Here is a 15,815-nt window from a genome sequence, read left to right as displayed (position 1 = left end):
TATGCGATAGCTGCAACAGCTGGGCCACCAATAGCTGGGACGCGCTCTGGGAACTAGCCAAGCCGTATTTGGTAACACTGCAAACGCGTTTCGCGTGAATTAATAATTTAAACTTATTTTCTGAAAATATGGAATAGCTGGGGAAAGTAAAAAATATGTCCATCAGCAGAGACGAAGTCGCGCGCTTGTGAAAAACACGTTGGCCCATCGCGACGGTAATGTGTGGCTGAAAAGGGGATGTAATTATGATTTAGCAAAAACAACAAGCCCCAAAGTGCTAATAAAAATACCAACACACACACACACACACATACGGGCAAGCAAAAGCCAATGTGAAAATTGTAAATTAATAAATGCGCGGCGGTCTGATAGCATATCGAATTAGCAAAATATGCTCGAATTTCGTGCCAGGGAGCGATCAAAACTGTGTGTGAATTGCAACAGAAAATAATTTCAAGGTTTGCAGCAGGCGAACAGAAGGCGAAAAGGTAATTGAAAAATAGAACGATTTTGGCACAAGCGCACTGCCAAAGCGAAATTCGTAGCCATAGCTATATATTTTTGTTGTCTGCGTGGGGCGTGTGATTTTGGGGGCCAAACTGCCAGTGTGTCTTGGTGTACTAGTGTACTAGTGTATTGGTGAGGGGGAAAACAACAAACCCAAACCCGCCACCCCACCTCCTACCGAATTTTCTATGAGCAGCCATAAGAAAGTGAGTGTAAATGAAAACAATTGTGCAAAGAGAGTGAGAGAGAGTGCGAGGGGATAGGATAGGAAGCAGAGTGCCGTGCTACGGTTGCCCTGTAATGTTCTCTCATGTAATTTACCGCAATTTCGACTGTGCATTGCCTCATGCAATTTCTGCCCTGCTTACACACACACACGCACGCACACGAAGGCAGGCAAGGCAAGGTCTCATTGGGTTATACCCCCACCCCCTCTTCCGTTTTATGTGTGACAGCCAGCATCAGAAGCAAAAAAAAAGGCGCGCTCCCGTTTCCTTTTCCTTGCCCGTTTCGCTCATCTCTCCTTTCTCCCTCCTGCCTTTGGCAGCTCCACCATTTTCTTTCTAAACGCCACACTGCGCTGGGCTGCTGACGCCAGCTAGCCAGCCCCAATCATTCGCCATCATTCTCTCCTTCTCCGCGGAGCTCCCCACTGCAGCAGTTCGGTCGGTCTCCCCCAGTTGCAGTTCTCATCTTTGCTTATTTAATAAAAACAAGAATTGTTTCGTGCGACGGCTGCGGCGGCGGTCCAACTACAGATAATCAAATTTATATTGTGCATGAAAAATACAAAAAATAATAAGTGAAAAAAAAAAGTAAATAAAGAATGCCAAACCGTAGCACTCGCGATCGCGGCTGCTGAAAGGGCAAAAAAAATAAAAATATTCTACACGAAAACAACGCCGCCTTATTGTGTGAGTTTCCAGTTCCTCGAACGTTTATTGAACTTTTGGAGGAATTTTAGCAAGGCTTGGGGCTAGCCGGTTGGGAAACAGTTGGCACCGGGGCATAACCTCAAAGGTGGGGTCTGCCCGGGACATGCACAAGAACCGTTAGATCGAGGCGCGCCAAACGAAAGTGCTTGCCGCCCTTTCTGCTCCCCCTCGGCTGGCTTCTCCCAACAATTAAAGCAATAAAAAATAAAAGTTAATGTGAAATTTTATCAAAAAAAAGTTAAATAGTAAAAAAAAAAAGTAAATTCCACAGTAACAGTAGCGTTTAAAGTGCAGTAATTGAGGCCCGTTATGTTTTAGTCTCTGGCTCTCCCCCTCTCTCTGGCTTGAAGTATAACAGTAAAAAAGATCGAAGAAAGTCACCAGAGAATGAGAGTGTGGAGAGTCGAATCGGTTGCTACCCTGTACCTCCTAGAGTTGCCATATTTCTTTTTTTAGGGAGGATAATAATCCGTTAGTTATGATCTCTTTATAAAAATGATAATTTTTTGAGAAAATAATACGTTGTGGTGGGATTATTTCTTATTGAGCACTCCCTCTACTTTCTTCAAGGGTATGGCCAACGGCAAGCCAAGCAATAAGACTCGAAATGGGCACACAACAGCCATAATGACAACGAAACTAAATGAAAACTGCCAACTGCAAAAACCTAACCCAACTTCTGGTCCGGCCCTAACCAATAATCCCCTCTCGATATCCGCCACCACCCCCCCTCCCTTGGAAATGCCAACTCGATTATAACGATTCTGTATTTAAAATGTTTGTTATTTTATTGATTTATCTTCGGCCGTCACTTGCTCGAAATCAAATCGAAATCAACATGGGAAGGTGTTATATATTTGTTATTTATTTGCTTTCCTGATAAGCCTCCCGCTCGCCCGTCCCAGCCCGTCTCCTCCTCCGATCAGCGGACCGTGCAAATGCTAATTTCCATTCGTCAATGGCTCCCAGTGGCAGTTGTTGTTGCCTGTAAATTTAACAAATTAGCGAAAACAGATTTGATTAAATTTCGAACGATATTTGTGGCTGGCGGAGACCAAAGTTAGAGTACTAATCCCAATAAATGGTGACAAATTCTTTGAAAAAAGTGGATCCACGATCACGTGGACTGGGATTGTTTACTTCAATAGACTCTACTGACCATGGCACCTGTCTGCTTCTCTTCTATTTGCAGGAAACGCAACCAAATAAACACAAAGAAGCCGTAACAGTTAAAAAATAGCATAATCTACACTAGAAACAATCAGAAAACTAACAACGAGATGAAGTACCCAACTGGAACTACTGAGAATCCGATGTCTGCCGGCATCCCTAACAGTGCATCCATAGAGATGCAGCCAACCACCTCCAGCTCCACAACCACATCGACGCCCAAGCCGGAGCGTACAGCCACCACATCATCCCCCCCAGCCACCACGACGACGGATAATAATCCTAATCCCAATGCCAGCCAGGCGTCAAATGCACTGTTCTGCGAGCAGGTGACCACAGTTACCAATCTCTTCGAGAAATGGAACGACTGCGAGCGAACAGTTGTGATGTACGCCCTGCTGAAGCGGCTGCGCTATCCGAGCTTAAAGTTCCTCCAGTATTCGATCGACAGCACCCTGACCCAGAACCTGGGCACCTCGCAGACGAACCTGAGCAGCGTCGTCATCGACATCAATGCCAACAATCCGGTGTACCTGCAGAATCTGCTCAACGCGTACAAGACCTTCCAGCCGTGCGACCTGCTCGACGCCATGTCCTCCTCCTCCTCCGACAAGGACTCGATGCCTTGCTATGGCAGCGACTTCCAGATCACCACCTCGGCCCAGTGCGACGAGCGGAAGCTGTTCGCCCGCAAGGAGGACATCCTGAACGAGGTGCTGAACATGCTGCCGCTGCTGAAGCCCGGAAACGAGGAGGCGAAGGTCATCTACCTGACCCTGATACCGGTGGCCGTCAAGGACACCATGCAGCAGATTGTGCCCACAGAGCTGGTGCAGCAGATCTTCTCCTATCTGCTCATACATCCGGCGATCTCCAGCGAGGACAGGCGGTCGCTGAACATCTGGCTGCGCCACCTGGAGGATCACATCCAAGCGGCGGCGGCGGGCCTGACCAATCGCAGCTACTTCCTGCAGCCCTCGCCGCAACTGGTGGTCGGCGGCAGCTCCACCGGCAGTGGCAGTTGCTCCTCCTCCTCGGCGACCAGCTCCTCGACGGCCTCGTGCTCGTCGGTGACCTCCGGCAGCCGTTCCTCGCGCACCAACGACTGGCAGACCATTGCGCCGCCCAGCAAACACCTGCAGCACAAGCTGTCGGATTGGAGGGGCTCCGGTTCCAGCGGATCCATCAATCCACTCTGTGATAATCTAAATGGTATTACCCGGAACGAATTAGCTTCTAGTCAGACCCAGAACAGCCTCGGCCTCACCCTGGACAGCACCTCCTCTTTGGTGAACGGCGTGGTGGCTGGCGCGGCGGCGGGCTCCATGCTGGGCATCGCTGGCGGCGGCCACAGCGGCGACGACCACGACACGTCATTCAGCAAGAATGGCACGGAAATACTCGACTTCGATCCCACGACGGCCGACGTTGGCGAGGCCTGCAGCCTGGCCAGCAGCAGCAATCTCTGCGGAGCTCCCGACACCAATCCTCAGCAGCAACTGCTCCAACCGCCGCCCTACGCATCCATTCTGATGGGCGACCAGTTCGGGGACATCAACAGGTGGAGCCTGGACAGCAAGATTGCCGCTCTGAAGACGCGCCGCTCCAACAGCCTCACCACCCAAACGATCTCCAGCTGCTCCAGTTCGTCCAACTCCTCGGTGATCACGGTGAACGACAACTGTTCCAATTCCACGGAGAACCTGGCCCAGTTCGCCAACAAGCCGAGGAGCTTCTCCCTTTCCATCGAGCACCAGCGCGGCGTTCTGGCCAACAGCGGATCGGACACCCGCTTGGACGAGTTCAAGCCGAACTACATCCGCTTTCACACCCGGAACGTGGGCATGTCGGGCATCGGCCTCTGGCTGAAGTCGCTGCGCCTCCACAAGTACATCGAGCTGTTCAAGAACATGACCTACGAGGAGATGCTCCTGATCACCGAGGACTTCCTGCAGAGCGTTGGTGTCACGAAGGGCGCCTCCCACAAGCTGGCTCTGTGCATCGAAAAGCTGAAGGAGCGTGCCAACATCCTCAAGCGCGTCGAACAGGATCTGGTCACCGGCCAGATGAAGCTCAGCACCGCCGTCGAGGAGCTAACGAACATAGTGCTGACGCCGATGAAGCCGCTGGATGCGTTGGGGCCGCCGGAGGAGAACATTGGGCTGCGATTCCTCAAGGTGATTGACATTGTGAGCAACACCTTGCAGCAGGATCCCTACGCCGCCCAGGACGACGAGACTCTGGGGGTGTTCATGTGGATACTGGACCGCTCCATTCACAACGAGGCGTTCATGAACCACGCCAACCAGCTGAAGGAGCTCAAGTTCAAGCTGTCGAAGCTGAAGAGCTCGCTGCCGAAGCTGCACCACGTGAAGGCCGCCGGCGGAGGCGTCAACGGAGGCAACATCAACAAGCCAAGGTGAGTGTTTGGACTTCAGTTCTTAGAAATGATCAATTATGAAATGGTTTTCCGACAGATGGAACGGCAAGACGCGCAAGTGCGACACGAAGAACGGCAGCAACGACCGGATCAACAACCGGAAGAACTCCAACGACATGCTGAACTTCTCGCTCAACTGCCTGCAGCATCCACAGCTGCCGCACCATCCGCAGCAGGGCCCGCCGCCTCCACTGCCGCTGCCCCAGTTCGACTACAACGGGTATAACAGTGGTCCGTCGCACCAGCCGCAGTACAAGAGCTCCTCGTACCCCAGCTTCATGGGCAATCCCCAGCAGCAACAGCAACAGCAGCAGCAACCTCAGCCGCCCAAGTCCCATCACCATGGCCAGCAGCAGCAGCAGATGCAACAGATGCTGCAGCAACACAATCACTTCCCGGCCCTGCCCCAGCAGACACCGCCGCAGCAGGCCCAGCCGCACCGCCGCTCGCTGAACAATCTCATCCTCGTGGCCGGCGGACCTCAGCAGCCACAGCAGCTGATCTTCAAGCCCGGCCAGGGAGTCCTCACCAACAACGGATCAAACGACAACCTACTGACCCAGCAGCAGCAGCCGAGGAAACTCAGCGGGGGAGTGGCCAGCTCCGAGCAGCAACCAAAGAAGACCATGGCGGCCGTGGTGATGGTTAGTAATCCCAGCCAGAGTCAGGAGCAGATTGGCAGCAACAACAACAATAACAACAGCATGCTTAACAACAACCTGATTAACCAGCAGCAGCTGCAGTTGCTGGCGGCAGCTGTTGCCTCGTGTCCCAGTACCAGTACCAGTACCAGTGTAGGTGGTGGTGGTATAGTTAGCGGCCTGACTGGTGGTGCCTGTGGCCACAATCTCTGCCACCAGAGCAGCAAGAACAACAACCATGCCGTCGACCACTGCCTCGGCATGATGAACGACTTCAAGAGTCTGGAGCAGCTGGAAACGCTGTGCCGCCAGATGACGGAGCAGGCAATGAACTGAGCCTGTGCCGGAGCCGGAGCCGGAGCCAAGTCGTACCACTGGATTTGTTTAGATTTTTCCGATACGGCTATGGCCAGTCGGCCAGTAGTTTTTTGTGTTCACGAACATGAATGTTTTTTTATAAATAGCTCCCTAGGATTCATCATCTCTGTTCTGTTTTGTGTGACGACGTCGTCTGTCCTTTGTAATCGTAATCGTAATCATAATCGTATTGTATCGTATCGTTTTTAGTTCTTAAGCGAATAGTTTGTTTAAATGTTAAGTTTTTTAAATTGTGTGTGCCAGGGAGCGCCTGGAGGGCTCGCAACGGTGCAACGGCTGGCCGTTGGACTTTGATGAGCCCGAGAGGTGGCGGGGCATCTTGCTGTCAATGTTATTAGTATGTGTATTAATGAATTAATGATAGGTTTCGTAAATGTTGTGTCGCCATGTCTATAGTTGAATTAACACGTGAAGCAAACAAAAACCCACAGTACACACGCGAGCACACTCACCCACTACAGTAACTTCTCTCTATGTAGGAAAATTTGGCCAAATTCGATCAACATTTCACGCTGTTCTAATTCTAAAACCATCAACCATTAAACCAACCAATCAACCAAGGAGCCACCAGGAGCGACGACGACGGAAAAGGTTTATCTAGTAAAAAAAAAATTAGAAATGAACTCTGCATCGTGACCATGAGACTGACTAAGATTACTTTTCGCAACTATTAAAAACTAGAAGGAAAGAAAGAAGGATAGCTTGGAACTTGGAGAGAAGAGTTGTTTGCGCGAATCAAAAAAATACTTGCTTGCTGAATGAAGTAGTAGAAGTCACATAATGGATATGTTTATATACACGTACACATAATTTATTTTAAATTAGAGGGAACATGATTGCTGAACCGAAACTAGACTAAACTTTAAACGGAAAAAGAGTTTCAATGTTTCACTGTTTGTGCTGGATCAGATCGGAGGAGCCACACATCCACATAACATAACATTATTGTATTTTGTATAAGTAAGGGGAGAAGCCAGATAATGGCTACATCTGGACGATATCTGACTCATAATCACGATTACTAGAATATCAACTATTTAATGCTATGTTTTCGCTTTAGTCAATTGTTTATTATGTAAAAAATGGCAAGCCAATCACTCGATTATGTTATTATTTGATTGTTTTAAAACAAAAACTAAATGAAAAATTATATATATATATTTATATAAACGAATGAATGTCGCATACTAGGCTTAAGTTCAAAGAAACGACGACGGCAAAGCTGGACAGCAAAAAAAAACGAGAAGGCAGCCAAAAAATTATTACCATAAGAACGTAACAAAATGTCTAGCTTAATTTAAATGTAAAAAATCTAAAAAACAAAACTAAAATCGAACAAACTGCATGTGTAAATCTTGCTTAGAAATGTTTTGTTTCTTAATTTCTTGTCAAAAAAAAAAAACAAACAAACAAAAACCTCTGTTAATAATTGCAAAATTGTAAATTGCTAATAATGCTTTTAATTTATGAATAAAACAACCCATTGTACGGCCAGTTGGGATAAAGAAATATGTTAGTCCTCCAATCAGGATAGTCAGTTGAGAACCGAACGTGTATGATGTACCTTCTCCTCCTAAAAAACCTATTTATTTTCAATAAATTATTTCGAGAATTAAAAATACACCCAATGCCGTGTTTGCCTAACAACTCAGGTTGCCATGCGTCTCCGGTCTTGTTGTCCGGCGTACAACAACTCCCCAGACCGAACGTAGCTCCCCGACACGACACACGAAATTGCCCAAGCGATTCTAGACTATATTCCTTCCGAGCCAAATTCCCTAGACTTACAGAATGAGCCGACATCGCTTCAACAATGTGCAGATCAAGGCCCTGCCCGGGGACCTGATGGCCCAAACCGAACCGGAGGCGGGCGGCGAGCCATCCGGTTCGAAGAAGCTACCGTTGTGGCCCAGCGAGCGGATTGCCCCGGGAGGTGCCGGAGCCTTTCACACCGCCAAGGTGGAGTACAGCAAGGAGACAGCGGACCTAATCCGATGTAAGTTTGGGAAATAGGCTATAAGGGTCTTCCTGCGTTTTAAATAATCCTCCTCAGTGCTGGTCAAGGAGTCGAAGATGTCGATGATGGTGCGCAAGCAGATCGATGAGAGCCTGCGCAATGGAACCCCGCTGCCACTGCCCGAGCCTCCTCGTCCCAACACCAACAACGATCCGGACAAGGAGACTCTGGCAATTTTGGAGCGGGCCCGGAACGCCAAGCGCAAAAATCTGCGCCAGATTGAGGCCAGTGGTGCCTACAATCACAGCTACTACCGTCCGCCCACGGACAACAAGATGCACGGGGAGAAGGCCAAGTCCAAGCTTCAGTTCACCATGGCCGGCACCCATCTTCCCGACCCGGCCGTCAAGCCGCGTCGTCGTCCCCGGGAGGAGAAAGATGTCACCGAGGAAGATCTCATCAATGAACGTAAGTGAATGAGATTCTGGGTAGGATTTCCCGCATCCTTCATCCATTTTCCCACGATAGTGCTGGACCAGATCAATGAGCGCGCCAACTGGCTGACCGAAATGGAGTCGATGGGCCAGGGCAAGAAGTACCGGGCGGAGATAAGCGACCAAATCTCAGAGCGCCTCCGCCGCATCCAGGCGCTGGAGTCCAAGATCAAAATGAAGGCCGATGGTGGCTTCCGTTTTGTGGACTAAATGTGTTATCGTTTCTTCGAATGGTTATCCTGTTTTGAAAGCAATTCAATAAATGCCAAGATTCCTTCATTCAGATTACAGGATTCAGATTCGATTCGGTTTTTGCATTTAACATTATTAGCGATTAATAGTTTTTATTTATGTAACTTATTTTTTTTTCGATTTTCGTATAATTTCGTTAGATTTTCATTCTGGATCTGGCACATATTTAATACACACTCATTATAACAATGTAAGAAGCCCAAAAGTGAGATTTTTTTTTTTTTTGGCAAAAAGAGCATAAAGTACAATGTTAAAAATTCATATTTAATTAAAAATACCGAATAAATTACTTGATTATATTGAATATCTGTGTATATAGAATATACGGCTATGTTCCTATTTCTCTACTTTCTTTTTTGTTTCTTTGTTTTTTTGTATATATATTTCTGCACAGATCGGTTTGTATTCCAGGTTCTGGTTCCATTGATTCCATTCCAAAAAATAGACATTTTGTGACCTCAGTTTGTGCTCAACCTTGGCTTAAAGGGTGGTGGTAGTAGTTGATGGTCTCTTAACACGACGGCATGTGGCAGCGGAACTCGCCAGCTGCCTCCGCAAAGCGGTTACGGATGAGATAGCCACTGATTACTTCGGCTACCTCGTGCGGACGGTCCTCGTGCACGGCATGACCGCAGCGGGCCAGAACCTGCATCTGAAAGCGGCCCTGCATCTGGCCCACGGTAAGCGTGCGGTCCAGGCCATCGATGCTGGCCAGGAGCAGCTGCTTCGGCAGGCGCAAGTTAAGGAACTTCTCGCTCAAGCCCGAGAACCAGCCCACCCAGTACTTCTCCGACTTGGAGAGATCAATACGCCAGGTGTAGCTGCGATACAAATATTGCAATTAATTCAATGGATCCCCATGGAAGTCCTAAACTCACTTCTTGGCCGCTTCTGTCGCCGATTTGGTCGTGATGGGTTTCTTGAAGTCAGCGCCCGCTGAATTGTCACTGCTTGTTTCGGGTGTCTCATCGCCCGGTGGGGACACTTCCTCGTCTTCGGAAATGCTGAACGGATTTGGGAACATGCTGGTGTGATGGGCCTCCTCGAGGACCTCATCGGGCAGCGGCAGATCATTCGTTGCCAGTTTGTTCGTTGTACAGCTGAGGATTAGTTTTAGTAAGTTAGTCATTTCTAATATCCAAGTAAGAGTGGCTCACTTGATTATCTGCCCGGGCATGGACACTTTGGCACTGTCCACATTCCGCACTTGACCGCTGCGGATGCACCACTCGATGGCATTGGGAATACTCTGGAAATACTTTGGACGGGAGCGCAGAAAGCTCTGCATGCTGGCCAGCGCCTCCATGGCCGTGCCCTCCACCACGTCTATGACGGTTATACCAATTAGGTTTGGTACCAGAGCCATGTGAGCGAAGTGGACAGCGATGGCTCCGCCCATGGAGTGCCCAACCACATACATTTGTGGCACCTCCTCGGGATACAGCTTCAGGATCAAGTCACCAATGTCCCTAGTGGGGGTGGAATCATTTTACCTACATTATTCCTTGTGGACTAGAAGCTAACTTACTTGGCCAGCGTGTCCGCCGAAAGATCGTCCTCGTCGTCCACCTTGCTGTCTCCGTGGCCGCGTAGATCAATGCTGAGGCATTGGCAGTGGATCATGCTCGTTACCTCCGACTGGAAAGTAAGAGAAATCAATTAGATAATCTCCGCAAGAGATTAGGGATCTGCTTACACAAAAGTGGGCCCAGGTTAGGGCCGAATAACCACCGCCGTGGAGTAGCAACAGAACCGGACCCGGCTTCTCCGGTTGTTTGGTCCGATAGATGCGAAAAGTTCGCTGATCGTCCACCACGATGTCCTCCTTCTCTGCAAAGAACTCATTCCACATCCCTGGTTTATAGTCCCTTATGCGGGACTTCTTAAACGAGTCCCTGAAACGGATCTGACTAATCTCGGAGCCTAAAGATTAATGTGTATAAGTTTCCTTACGCTCGTCCTATACGTCCTCCCGGAATAGTAGGCGGGAGCTTGCCCTTCAGCATCGTTCGCTGCAAACTAGACATTACGATTGTCCTGGCACTGGCTACTATGTCCTTAGCTCGCCGGATTTTCTGTTTGTAACAGATATTTTTTTATTATTATATTACGTTACCACGACGCCTTGGGTGCCGTGGGATTATTTACGCAAGGAATCTGCCCCGATAAAAGGGTATTTATTTAAAGGTTTCACTTTTTGCTTATTGTAAGAAAATTGCAATTTTTTTAGTCCTGAAAAGATAAAGCAGTGTCCTAATCAGCTGGAGATTGTTGATAATATATCAAAATAATATATCGATAACAGATGGTAAAGCAGTTCGTTTAAGTTCAACAAATTATCTGGCAGCACTGTAAAGTCTGGAATCTTACAAGCTTTAAATATTTTAATTTAAAGATTCATATATGGAAGATTCTAATTATTTTAATAGTAGAATATTGAACAAAGCCTTTCCCAACCTCTTAAAAAACTACCCTAAAGGTAGATCTAAAGAAAACAACTTCATTAGATCCACACTATTGCCCGCCAAATTCAAACGTTTCATATCGCGTTAAAACAGTGTTATTGAAAAATAACTAAACGAACTGCAATTCAAAATGCTGCACTGTATCGAAACTGTTTTGAAATGTATTCCGAACTAAACAAAACGGAAACGGCACGAGCCCTCTCGTTCAGTCGTTTGATAGTGGGCGACGTGCTCGTACACCGAAAACTAGAACTCTTCCCTGATAAGAACGGAGAACCTCTCAAAGTTATTTTGACCCCATAAAGTAAGATAAGAACTTGTTGGGCTATATCGTCAAAAGTGCAAACATCTTAATCACTTACGAACGTTTTATGGCGCAAAATTGTTTATTTTTAAGTCGGATTCTAAACAAACATATAATTTTTATTGAAAAGAATGTGTAATTGTTTAAAATAAACTGTTTAAAGGAAACTGTAAATTATAGGTCAAGGACAATTGGAGGGTTAATGTTTTTGCAAGCCTGGAAACCCTGAATTGCAAGTGTCGCATCCACCCTCTCGCACGCCCTTCTGGCCACACTATTGTTGTTTTGCCGGTAAATTGCACTTTTGCACTTGTATTTTTTTCCTCAATTAAGCCGTCAGATCGTCAATCTGATGTTTTAGTGCAATATAATCCATTTCCCAAACTGATTGCCTAACTGATAGGTAATAATGTTAGTCAAGCTGTTTATTGGCAAATCGTCAATTTGACATTATGATAAGGAATCCCCTGATAAGCAAATTTTTTTGCCCCTGACGCAGGTGTTAAGCCTGTGTTTGTGTGTTCGTGTTGTTTGTTTACGTATGTAAATATGTTTCTGCCAATAAATTTAGATTAACCAGTTGCGACTGTGTCGTTGTTTTTTGCGACACGTTTACAGTTCGTCGCCCAGTGTGCAAAAAATGAGGGTTATTAAGCTTTCGTTCGTCTACAGGTGAAGATGACTGCCAACGGGAATGGAACTGCTCCAGGCCTGGGCTCCCAGCCCGGAATTGAAGTCGTAACCCAGCAGAAGCTCCAGCCGGATTCCAAAATTTACGACCGTGTTCAAAAGCTGAACGCCTTTTTCGTTAAGCAATTCGGTGTGGAACCCGAGTTTATTGTCCGCGTCCCGGGACGGTGAGCTTATATGAGTCATCTCTTAATTACCCCATCAACTAATACCCTATTCCGTAGAGTCAATATTATTGGCGAGCATGTCGACTACTGTGGTTATTCCGTGCTTCCCATGGCCGTAAGCCAGAGCATCTTCCTGGCAGTGGCCAAAAATCCGGACAGCAGTCAACTGCAGCTGAGGAATATTGAGGAAGCCAAATTCCAGGGCTATGATGCGGACCTGAAAACTTTCAGGTGGGTGCTTTTGGAAGTTAAATATTTTAATTTTAATGATTAAATTTCCAGAATCGAGTTGCCCAAGAGCGGCGGCCCAGCTTGGTACAACTACTTCCTGTGCGGCATTAAGGGAGTCCAGGAACAGCTGGCCAGCAAGTGGAGCCCCATTGGGATGCGTATCGCTGTAGACGGGAATGTGCCATTGGCCGCTGGCTTGTCCAGCTCGAGTGCCATGGTTAGCTCGGCAGTTCTGGCCACCGCCCATGTCCAGGGCATGCAGCTGGATCGCCGGGAGCTGGCCTCTATCTCCGCCAAGTGCGAGCAATACATTGGCACTCACAGTGGAGGCATGGACCAGGCTATTGCCTACTTGGGCCGTGTGGGCTGTGCCCACCACATCGAATTCCATCCCAAGCTCAAGGGCACTCCGGTCACTTTGCCGGCGGGAAAGTGCTTCGTGGTAGCCAACAGCCTGGCCCAGAAGAACAAGGCTGCCTCGTCGGACTACAACGAGCGGGTAGTGGAGTGCCGACTGGCCACGCGATGGCTGGCCAAGGTCAAGGGTCTGATCAACTGGCAGGACTTTGTGCGCTTTATCGATCTGGAGGAGGCCTGCCAGATGGACAATGAAACGTTTGAGAAACTGATCAGGGATAATCTGACGAAAAAGGTCTACACGCGGGCAGACATCTGCAAGGAGTTGGGCATAACCGAGCAGGAGCTGGAGACCAAGTTCCTTTCGGCCAACACACGCCATATGGAGCAGTTCAAGCTCCAACAACGTGCCCTGCATGTTATCCAAGGTAGGTTGGTTGTATTACTGATTAAGAAACCCTCTCATTTCGATTGATATTTTACAGAATCTGGACGTGTCGCCAAGTTCCGGAAGATTTGCGAAGAGCTCTCCTCCACTCCAAATGAGAAGGATGCCAGCAAGCTGGGCCTGCTTATGCGTCAGTCCCATGAAAGCTTGCGGGAGCTGTACGAGTGCTCGCATCCTGACGTGGAGCGTCTAATTGCCATTTCTAATGCGCTGGATGTCAGTGCTCGTGTCACTGGCGCCGGGTAAGCTAAGATTGCAATAATTTGTCTGTCAGACCAATTTATTTCCATAATTTCTAGCTGGGGAGGCTGCATAGTGGCCATGTGCGACTCGGTTGAAACTGCGGATGAGTACATCAAGGCGTTGAAGCGGGAATACTATGCCAAGCTGCCGGCCCATTTGCTGGAGCGCCATCAGCCGAACGACTTCAACGAGGTCGTCTTCGCCACTCTGCCGGGCAATGGAGCTGAACTATACACAAAATAGTCTATATAATGTATATGAAACACTATGTGTGTGTATCCAAAGCATCTACAGAACTTAGTCAATGAAAAGTCTGTGGTAGAAACATTTAATATGTATATGTACAATATATTAACAATTTAAAAGCTAAAAATACAACAAGGCACAAGGTGGGAAACGGGAAGTTAGTGGAGATCTATCGGCGACTCAGCCAGCCGGCGTTCTTGAATAGCTTGTAGACCTGCTCGCGTGGGATTTTCTCAGCCTCGCGATGCACCACAGCCATTTCCTTCTTGGTGAGCAGCGACTCCTTGGCCAGATTGGCAGCAATCACAGGATCGTTGTAGAACTTGGCGCTCTTCGACAACTCCGGCGGCAGCTCGGACTCCCATTGGGCGTTGCGCACCACCGACGGGTGGGCATCTGCTGTGGCATAGCCCTGATACTGCGATGCTGGCTCATATGAGTGGGCTGCTGGCAAACCCAATGCCTGGTGATAAAAAAACTGTCCCCGTACGGAACTCACGGCGATCATGGCGAGGAGGCTGGCGATCAGTGTGGCTTGGCAGGCGGCGGTGGTGGTGGTCGGCATGATTGGAAACTGGAAAGGGAGCAGGAGCTGGAGCATTATTGTCCAATGCAACGTTCTAATAAACTGATACGGACAGATTTATAGCCGCTGGTCAGTGGCAGTTTTTAATCTACAAGCCGGCTGTCAGTTTCGTGCGTCATAAATTATGTACGGGAAAATCAATTATCTCGCATTTGGCCCATGGAGTGGGCAGCTTGGAGATCTTGGCTCGGACCTGGCTACTAATCCATGAACTTTTTTGCAACTGAAACTGCAACTGGCTTGGCTTTATTTTATATTTTTTATAAAAGAAAAAAAAAAAAAGCTTTAATTGTCAAGCGTAGACTGCTCCAATTTGGTTTGAACAAAGCAATCAAGGCTTCAGATACAGATACAGTGGTGTCATGGGAATTTTTTTTAGAATTTTTTTAATAATATTTATTACAAGGTAAAACAATAGTACTCTTGTTCAAGGACCTCTTTGACTGGCAACGATGAAGATAATTCAAATATTTTTATCCTGAAAGTTCTAAGATAGCTTCAAAAATATTTAAAATATTTAGTTTTCAAGATCACTTAATTTTCTTTTGATAGCAAGCCACTGTATCTGCATAGTAACTCTTAATTAGGCGCCATTAAATGCAATTTACATATTCCAATTCCATTTTATTTTTTTTTTTTTAAACACCAAAGTCAAGGTTAAAGTCCCACACAACCGAAAATCAAATCACACGGCGGCACTCACTTTATTTTGGAGATACAAATTTATTTATAATCGGGGCTAATCCTCCGCGATCGAGAAGCACTTTGACCGAAACTGGAACACCTGGGTTTTGGGTGACGTTGAGACTGTAACTGATCATAGAATATCGAGGCGGCGAACTTTTATTCGCTGGCCGTTGAATGCCACAAAAACGAGTTAAACTCAAAGCCCCAAGCTGTTCATTTAGAGCCCAGCTTTGAATCATGCTCAATAAAAATGCCTCGAAATCTCACAGAATGAGTCAAGATTTGTGGTAGTCGCGGGGGCTGCTTTACATTTTATTAAATTAATTATGGTTGGAACGGAGTATTGGTTGCAAGTCTACTAGCTACTGACCTAGGCCTAGGCTCAGATCTGGGGGGCAATTAAAAGCAATGATGTCTGTCTCCGTTTCTCATGCTCCATAAAAGTGCCCCCCAAAAAAGGTCGCCATACCTGGCTGCCGGCAGTACGACTTTTTACGCATGGAAAAGTTGCACATATTTATGCTTGTTTTTTACACAGAAAACTACTATGTATTTGGATAAAAATTTAAGAATTTAATATTTATAATATAATAAGTGAATAAGAAGAGATTTTAAGA

General features: G+C 47.3%; 5 protein-coding genes across 13 annotated transcripts; 3 read left to right on the top strand and 2 right to left on the bottom strand.

Moving 5' to 3' along the window:
• Positions 1–25: 25 nt before the first annotated feature.
• On the top strand, positions 26–7,692 carry LOC6493007 (protein Smaug). Of its 5 annotated transcripts, none has more exons than XM_044714511.1 (4): positions 28–488; positions 2,635–5,031; positions 5,090–5,696; positions 6,551–7,692. In XM_044714511.1, the coding sequence occupies exons 2-4, from the start codon at positions 2,723–2,725 to the stop codon at positions 6,590–6,592; spliced, it is 2,958 nt and encodes a 985-aa protein (XP_044570446.1). In that variant the 5' UTR covers positions 28–488; positions 2,635–2,722; the 3' UTR covers positions 6,593–7,692. The 5 variants fall into 5 exon arrangements, with proteins under 5 accessions (XP_014764177.1, XP_044570446.1, XP_014764179.1 ...); XM_014908693.3 differs by lacking the exon at positions 28–488 and adding an exon at positions 1,046–1,421 and having other exon boundaries at positions 5,093–5,696; XM_001956807.4 differs by lacking the exon at positions 28–488 and adding an exon at positions 1,047–1,421.
• Positions 7,693–7,742: 50 nt separating this feature from the next.
• Positions 7,743–8,805, top strand: LOC6493009 (UPF0193 protein EVG1 homolog). The gene is made up of 3 exons (XM_001956808.4): positions 7,743–8,067; positions 8,125–8,496; positions 8,557–8,805. Exons 1-3 carry the CDS (start codon positions 7,863–7,865, stop codon positions 8,730–8,732), a joined length of 753 nt encoding a protein of 250 aa, XP_001956844.1. The 5' UTR covers positions 7,743–7,862; the 3' UTR covers positions 8,733–8,805.
• A 27-nt stretch (positions 8,806–8,832) lies between these two features.
• LOC6507004 (protein phosphatase methylesterase 1) lies at positions 8,833–11,058 on the bottom strand. The gene is made up of 6 exons (XM_001956809.4): positions 10,728–11,058; positions 10,471–10,669; positions 10,303–10,412; positions 9,932–10,243; positions 9,653–9,874; positions 8,833–9,595 (listed from the first exon to the last, which is right to left on the bottom strand). The coding sequence occupies exons 1-6, from the start codon at positions 10,799–10,801 to the stop codon at positions 9,286–9,288; spliced, it is 1,227 nt and encodes a 408-aa protein (XP_001956845.1). The 5' UTR covers positions 10,802–11,058; the 3' UTR covers positions 8,833–9,285.
• Positions 11,059–11,411: 353 nt separating this feature from the next.
• On the top strand, positions 11,412–14,052 carry LOC6493010 (N-acetylgalactosamine kinase). Of its 3 annotated transcripts, none has more exons than XM_014908694.3 (6): positions 11,412–11,543; positions 12,216–12,400; positions 12,458–12,631; positions 12,683–13,416; positions 13,474–13,678; positions 13,736–14,052. In XM_014908694.3, the coding sequence occupies exons 2-6, from the start codon at positions 12,222–12,224 to the stop codon at positions 13,920–13,922; spliced, it is 1,479 nt and encodes a 492-aa protein (XP_014764180.1). In that variant the 5' UTR covers positions 11,412–11,543; positions 12,216–12,221; the 3' UTR covers positions 13,923–14,052. The 3 variants fall into 3 exon arrangements, with proteins under 3 accessions (XP_014764180.1, XP_001956846.1, XP_044570447.1); XM_001956810.4 differs by lacking the exon at positions 11,412–11,543 and adding an exon at positions 11,810–11,946; XM_044714512.1 differs by lacking the exon at positions 11,412–11,543 and adding an exon at positions 12,037–12,082.
• Positions 13,992–15,367, bottom strand: LOC6507003. 3 transcript variants are annotated; one of them, XM_014909543.3, is made up of 2 exons: positions 15,215–15,367; positions 13,992–14,499 (listed from the first exon to the last, which is right to left on the bottom strand). In XM_014909543.3, the coding sequence occupies exon 2, from the start codon at positions 14,488–14,490 to the stop codon at positions 14,095–14,097; it is 396 nt and encodes a 131-aa protein (XP_014765029.1). In that variant the 5' UTR covers positions 14,491–14,499; positions 15,215–15,367; the 3' UTR covers positions 13,992–14,094. The 3 variants fall into 3 exon arrangements, with proteins under 3 accessions (XP_014765029.1, XP_032310249.1, XP_001956847.1); XM_032454358.2 differs by lacking the exon at positions 15,215–15,367 and adding an exon at positions 15,120–15,181; XM_001956811.4 differs by lacking the exon at positions 15,215–15,367 and adding an exon at positions 14,565–15,099.
• Between the last annotated feature and the right edge of the window lie 448 nt (positions 15,368–15,815).

This window comes from Drosophila ananassae, chromosome 2R (assembly GCF_017639315.1).
Source record: "Drosophila ananassae strain 14024-0371.13 chromosome 2R, ASM1763931v2, whole genome shotgun sequence".
Lineage (NCBI taxonomy): Eukaryota > Metazoa > Arthropoda > Insecta > Diptera > Drosophilidae > Drosophila > Drosophila ananassae.
The sequence above is the reverse complement of the archived record's forward strand: the minus strand, read 5'-3'. Positions and strand labels throughout refer to the sequence as shown.

What these genes read in the sequence shown, in the direction of transcription:
- LOC6493010 (XM_014908694.3), top strand. Translation starts at nt 12,222, where the DNA reads ATGACTGCCAACGGGAATGGAACTGCTCCAGGCCTGGGCTCCCAGCCC. An exon ending in GCGGACCTGAAAACTTTCAG is followed by an intron (nt 12,632 to 12,682) that starts GTGGGTGCTTTT and finishes TTAAATTTCCAG; the next exon opens with AATCGAGTTGCCCAAGAGCG. An exon ending in GCTCGTGTCACTGGCGCCGG is followed by an intron (nt 13,679 to 13,735) that starts GTAAGCTAAGAT and finishes CATAATTTCTAG; the next exon opens with CTGGGGAGGCTGCATAGTGG.
- LOC6493009 (XM_001956808.4), top strand. Translation starts at nt 7,863, where the DNA reads ATGAGCCGACATCGCTTCAACAATGTGCAGATCAAGGCCCTGCCCGGG. An exon ending in GACAGCGGACCTAATCCGAT is followed by an intron (nt 8,068 to 8,124) that starts GTAAGTTTGGGA and finishes AATCCTCCTCAG; the next exon opens with TGCTGGTCAAGGAGTCGAAG. An exon ending in GGAAGATCTCATCAATGAAC is followed by an intron (nt 8,497 to 8,556) that starts GTAAGTGAATGA and finishes TTCCCACGATAG; the next exon opens with TGCTGGACCAGATCAATGAG.
- LOC6493007 (XM_014908691.2), top strand. Translation starts at nt 2,723, where the DNA reads ATGAAGTACCCAACTGGAACTACTGAGAATCCGATGTCTGCCGGCATC. An exon ending in GGCAACATCAACAAGCCAAG is followed by an intron (nt 5,032 to 5,089) that starts GTGAGTGTTTGG and finishes GTTTTCCGACAG; the next exon opens with ATGGAACGGCAAGACGCGCA.
- LOC6507004 (XM_001956809.4), bottom strand. Translation starts at nt 10,801, where the DNA reads ATGTCTAGTTTGCAGCGAACGATGCTGAAGGGCAAGCTCCCGCCTACT. An exon ending in GGAGGACGTATAGGACGAGC is followed by an intron (nt 10,670 to 10,727) that starts GTAAGGAAACTT and finishes GATCCGTTTCAG; the next exon opens with GGACTCGTTTAAGAAGTCCC. An exon ending in TAACCTGGGCCCACTTTTGT is followed by an intron (nt 10,413 to 10,470) that starts GTAAGCAGATCC and finishes CTTACTTTCCAG; the next exon opens with TCGGAGGTAACGAGCATGAT.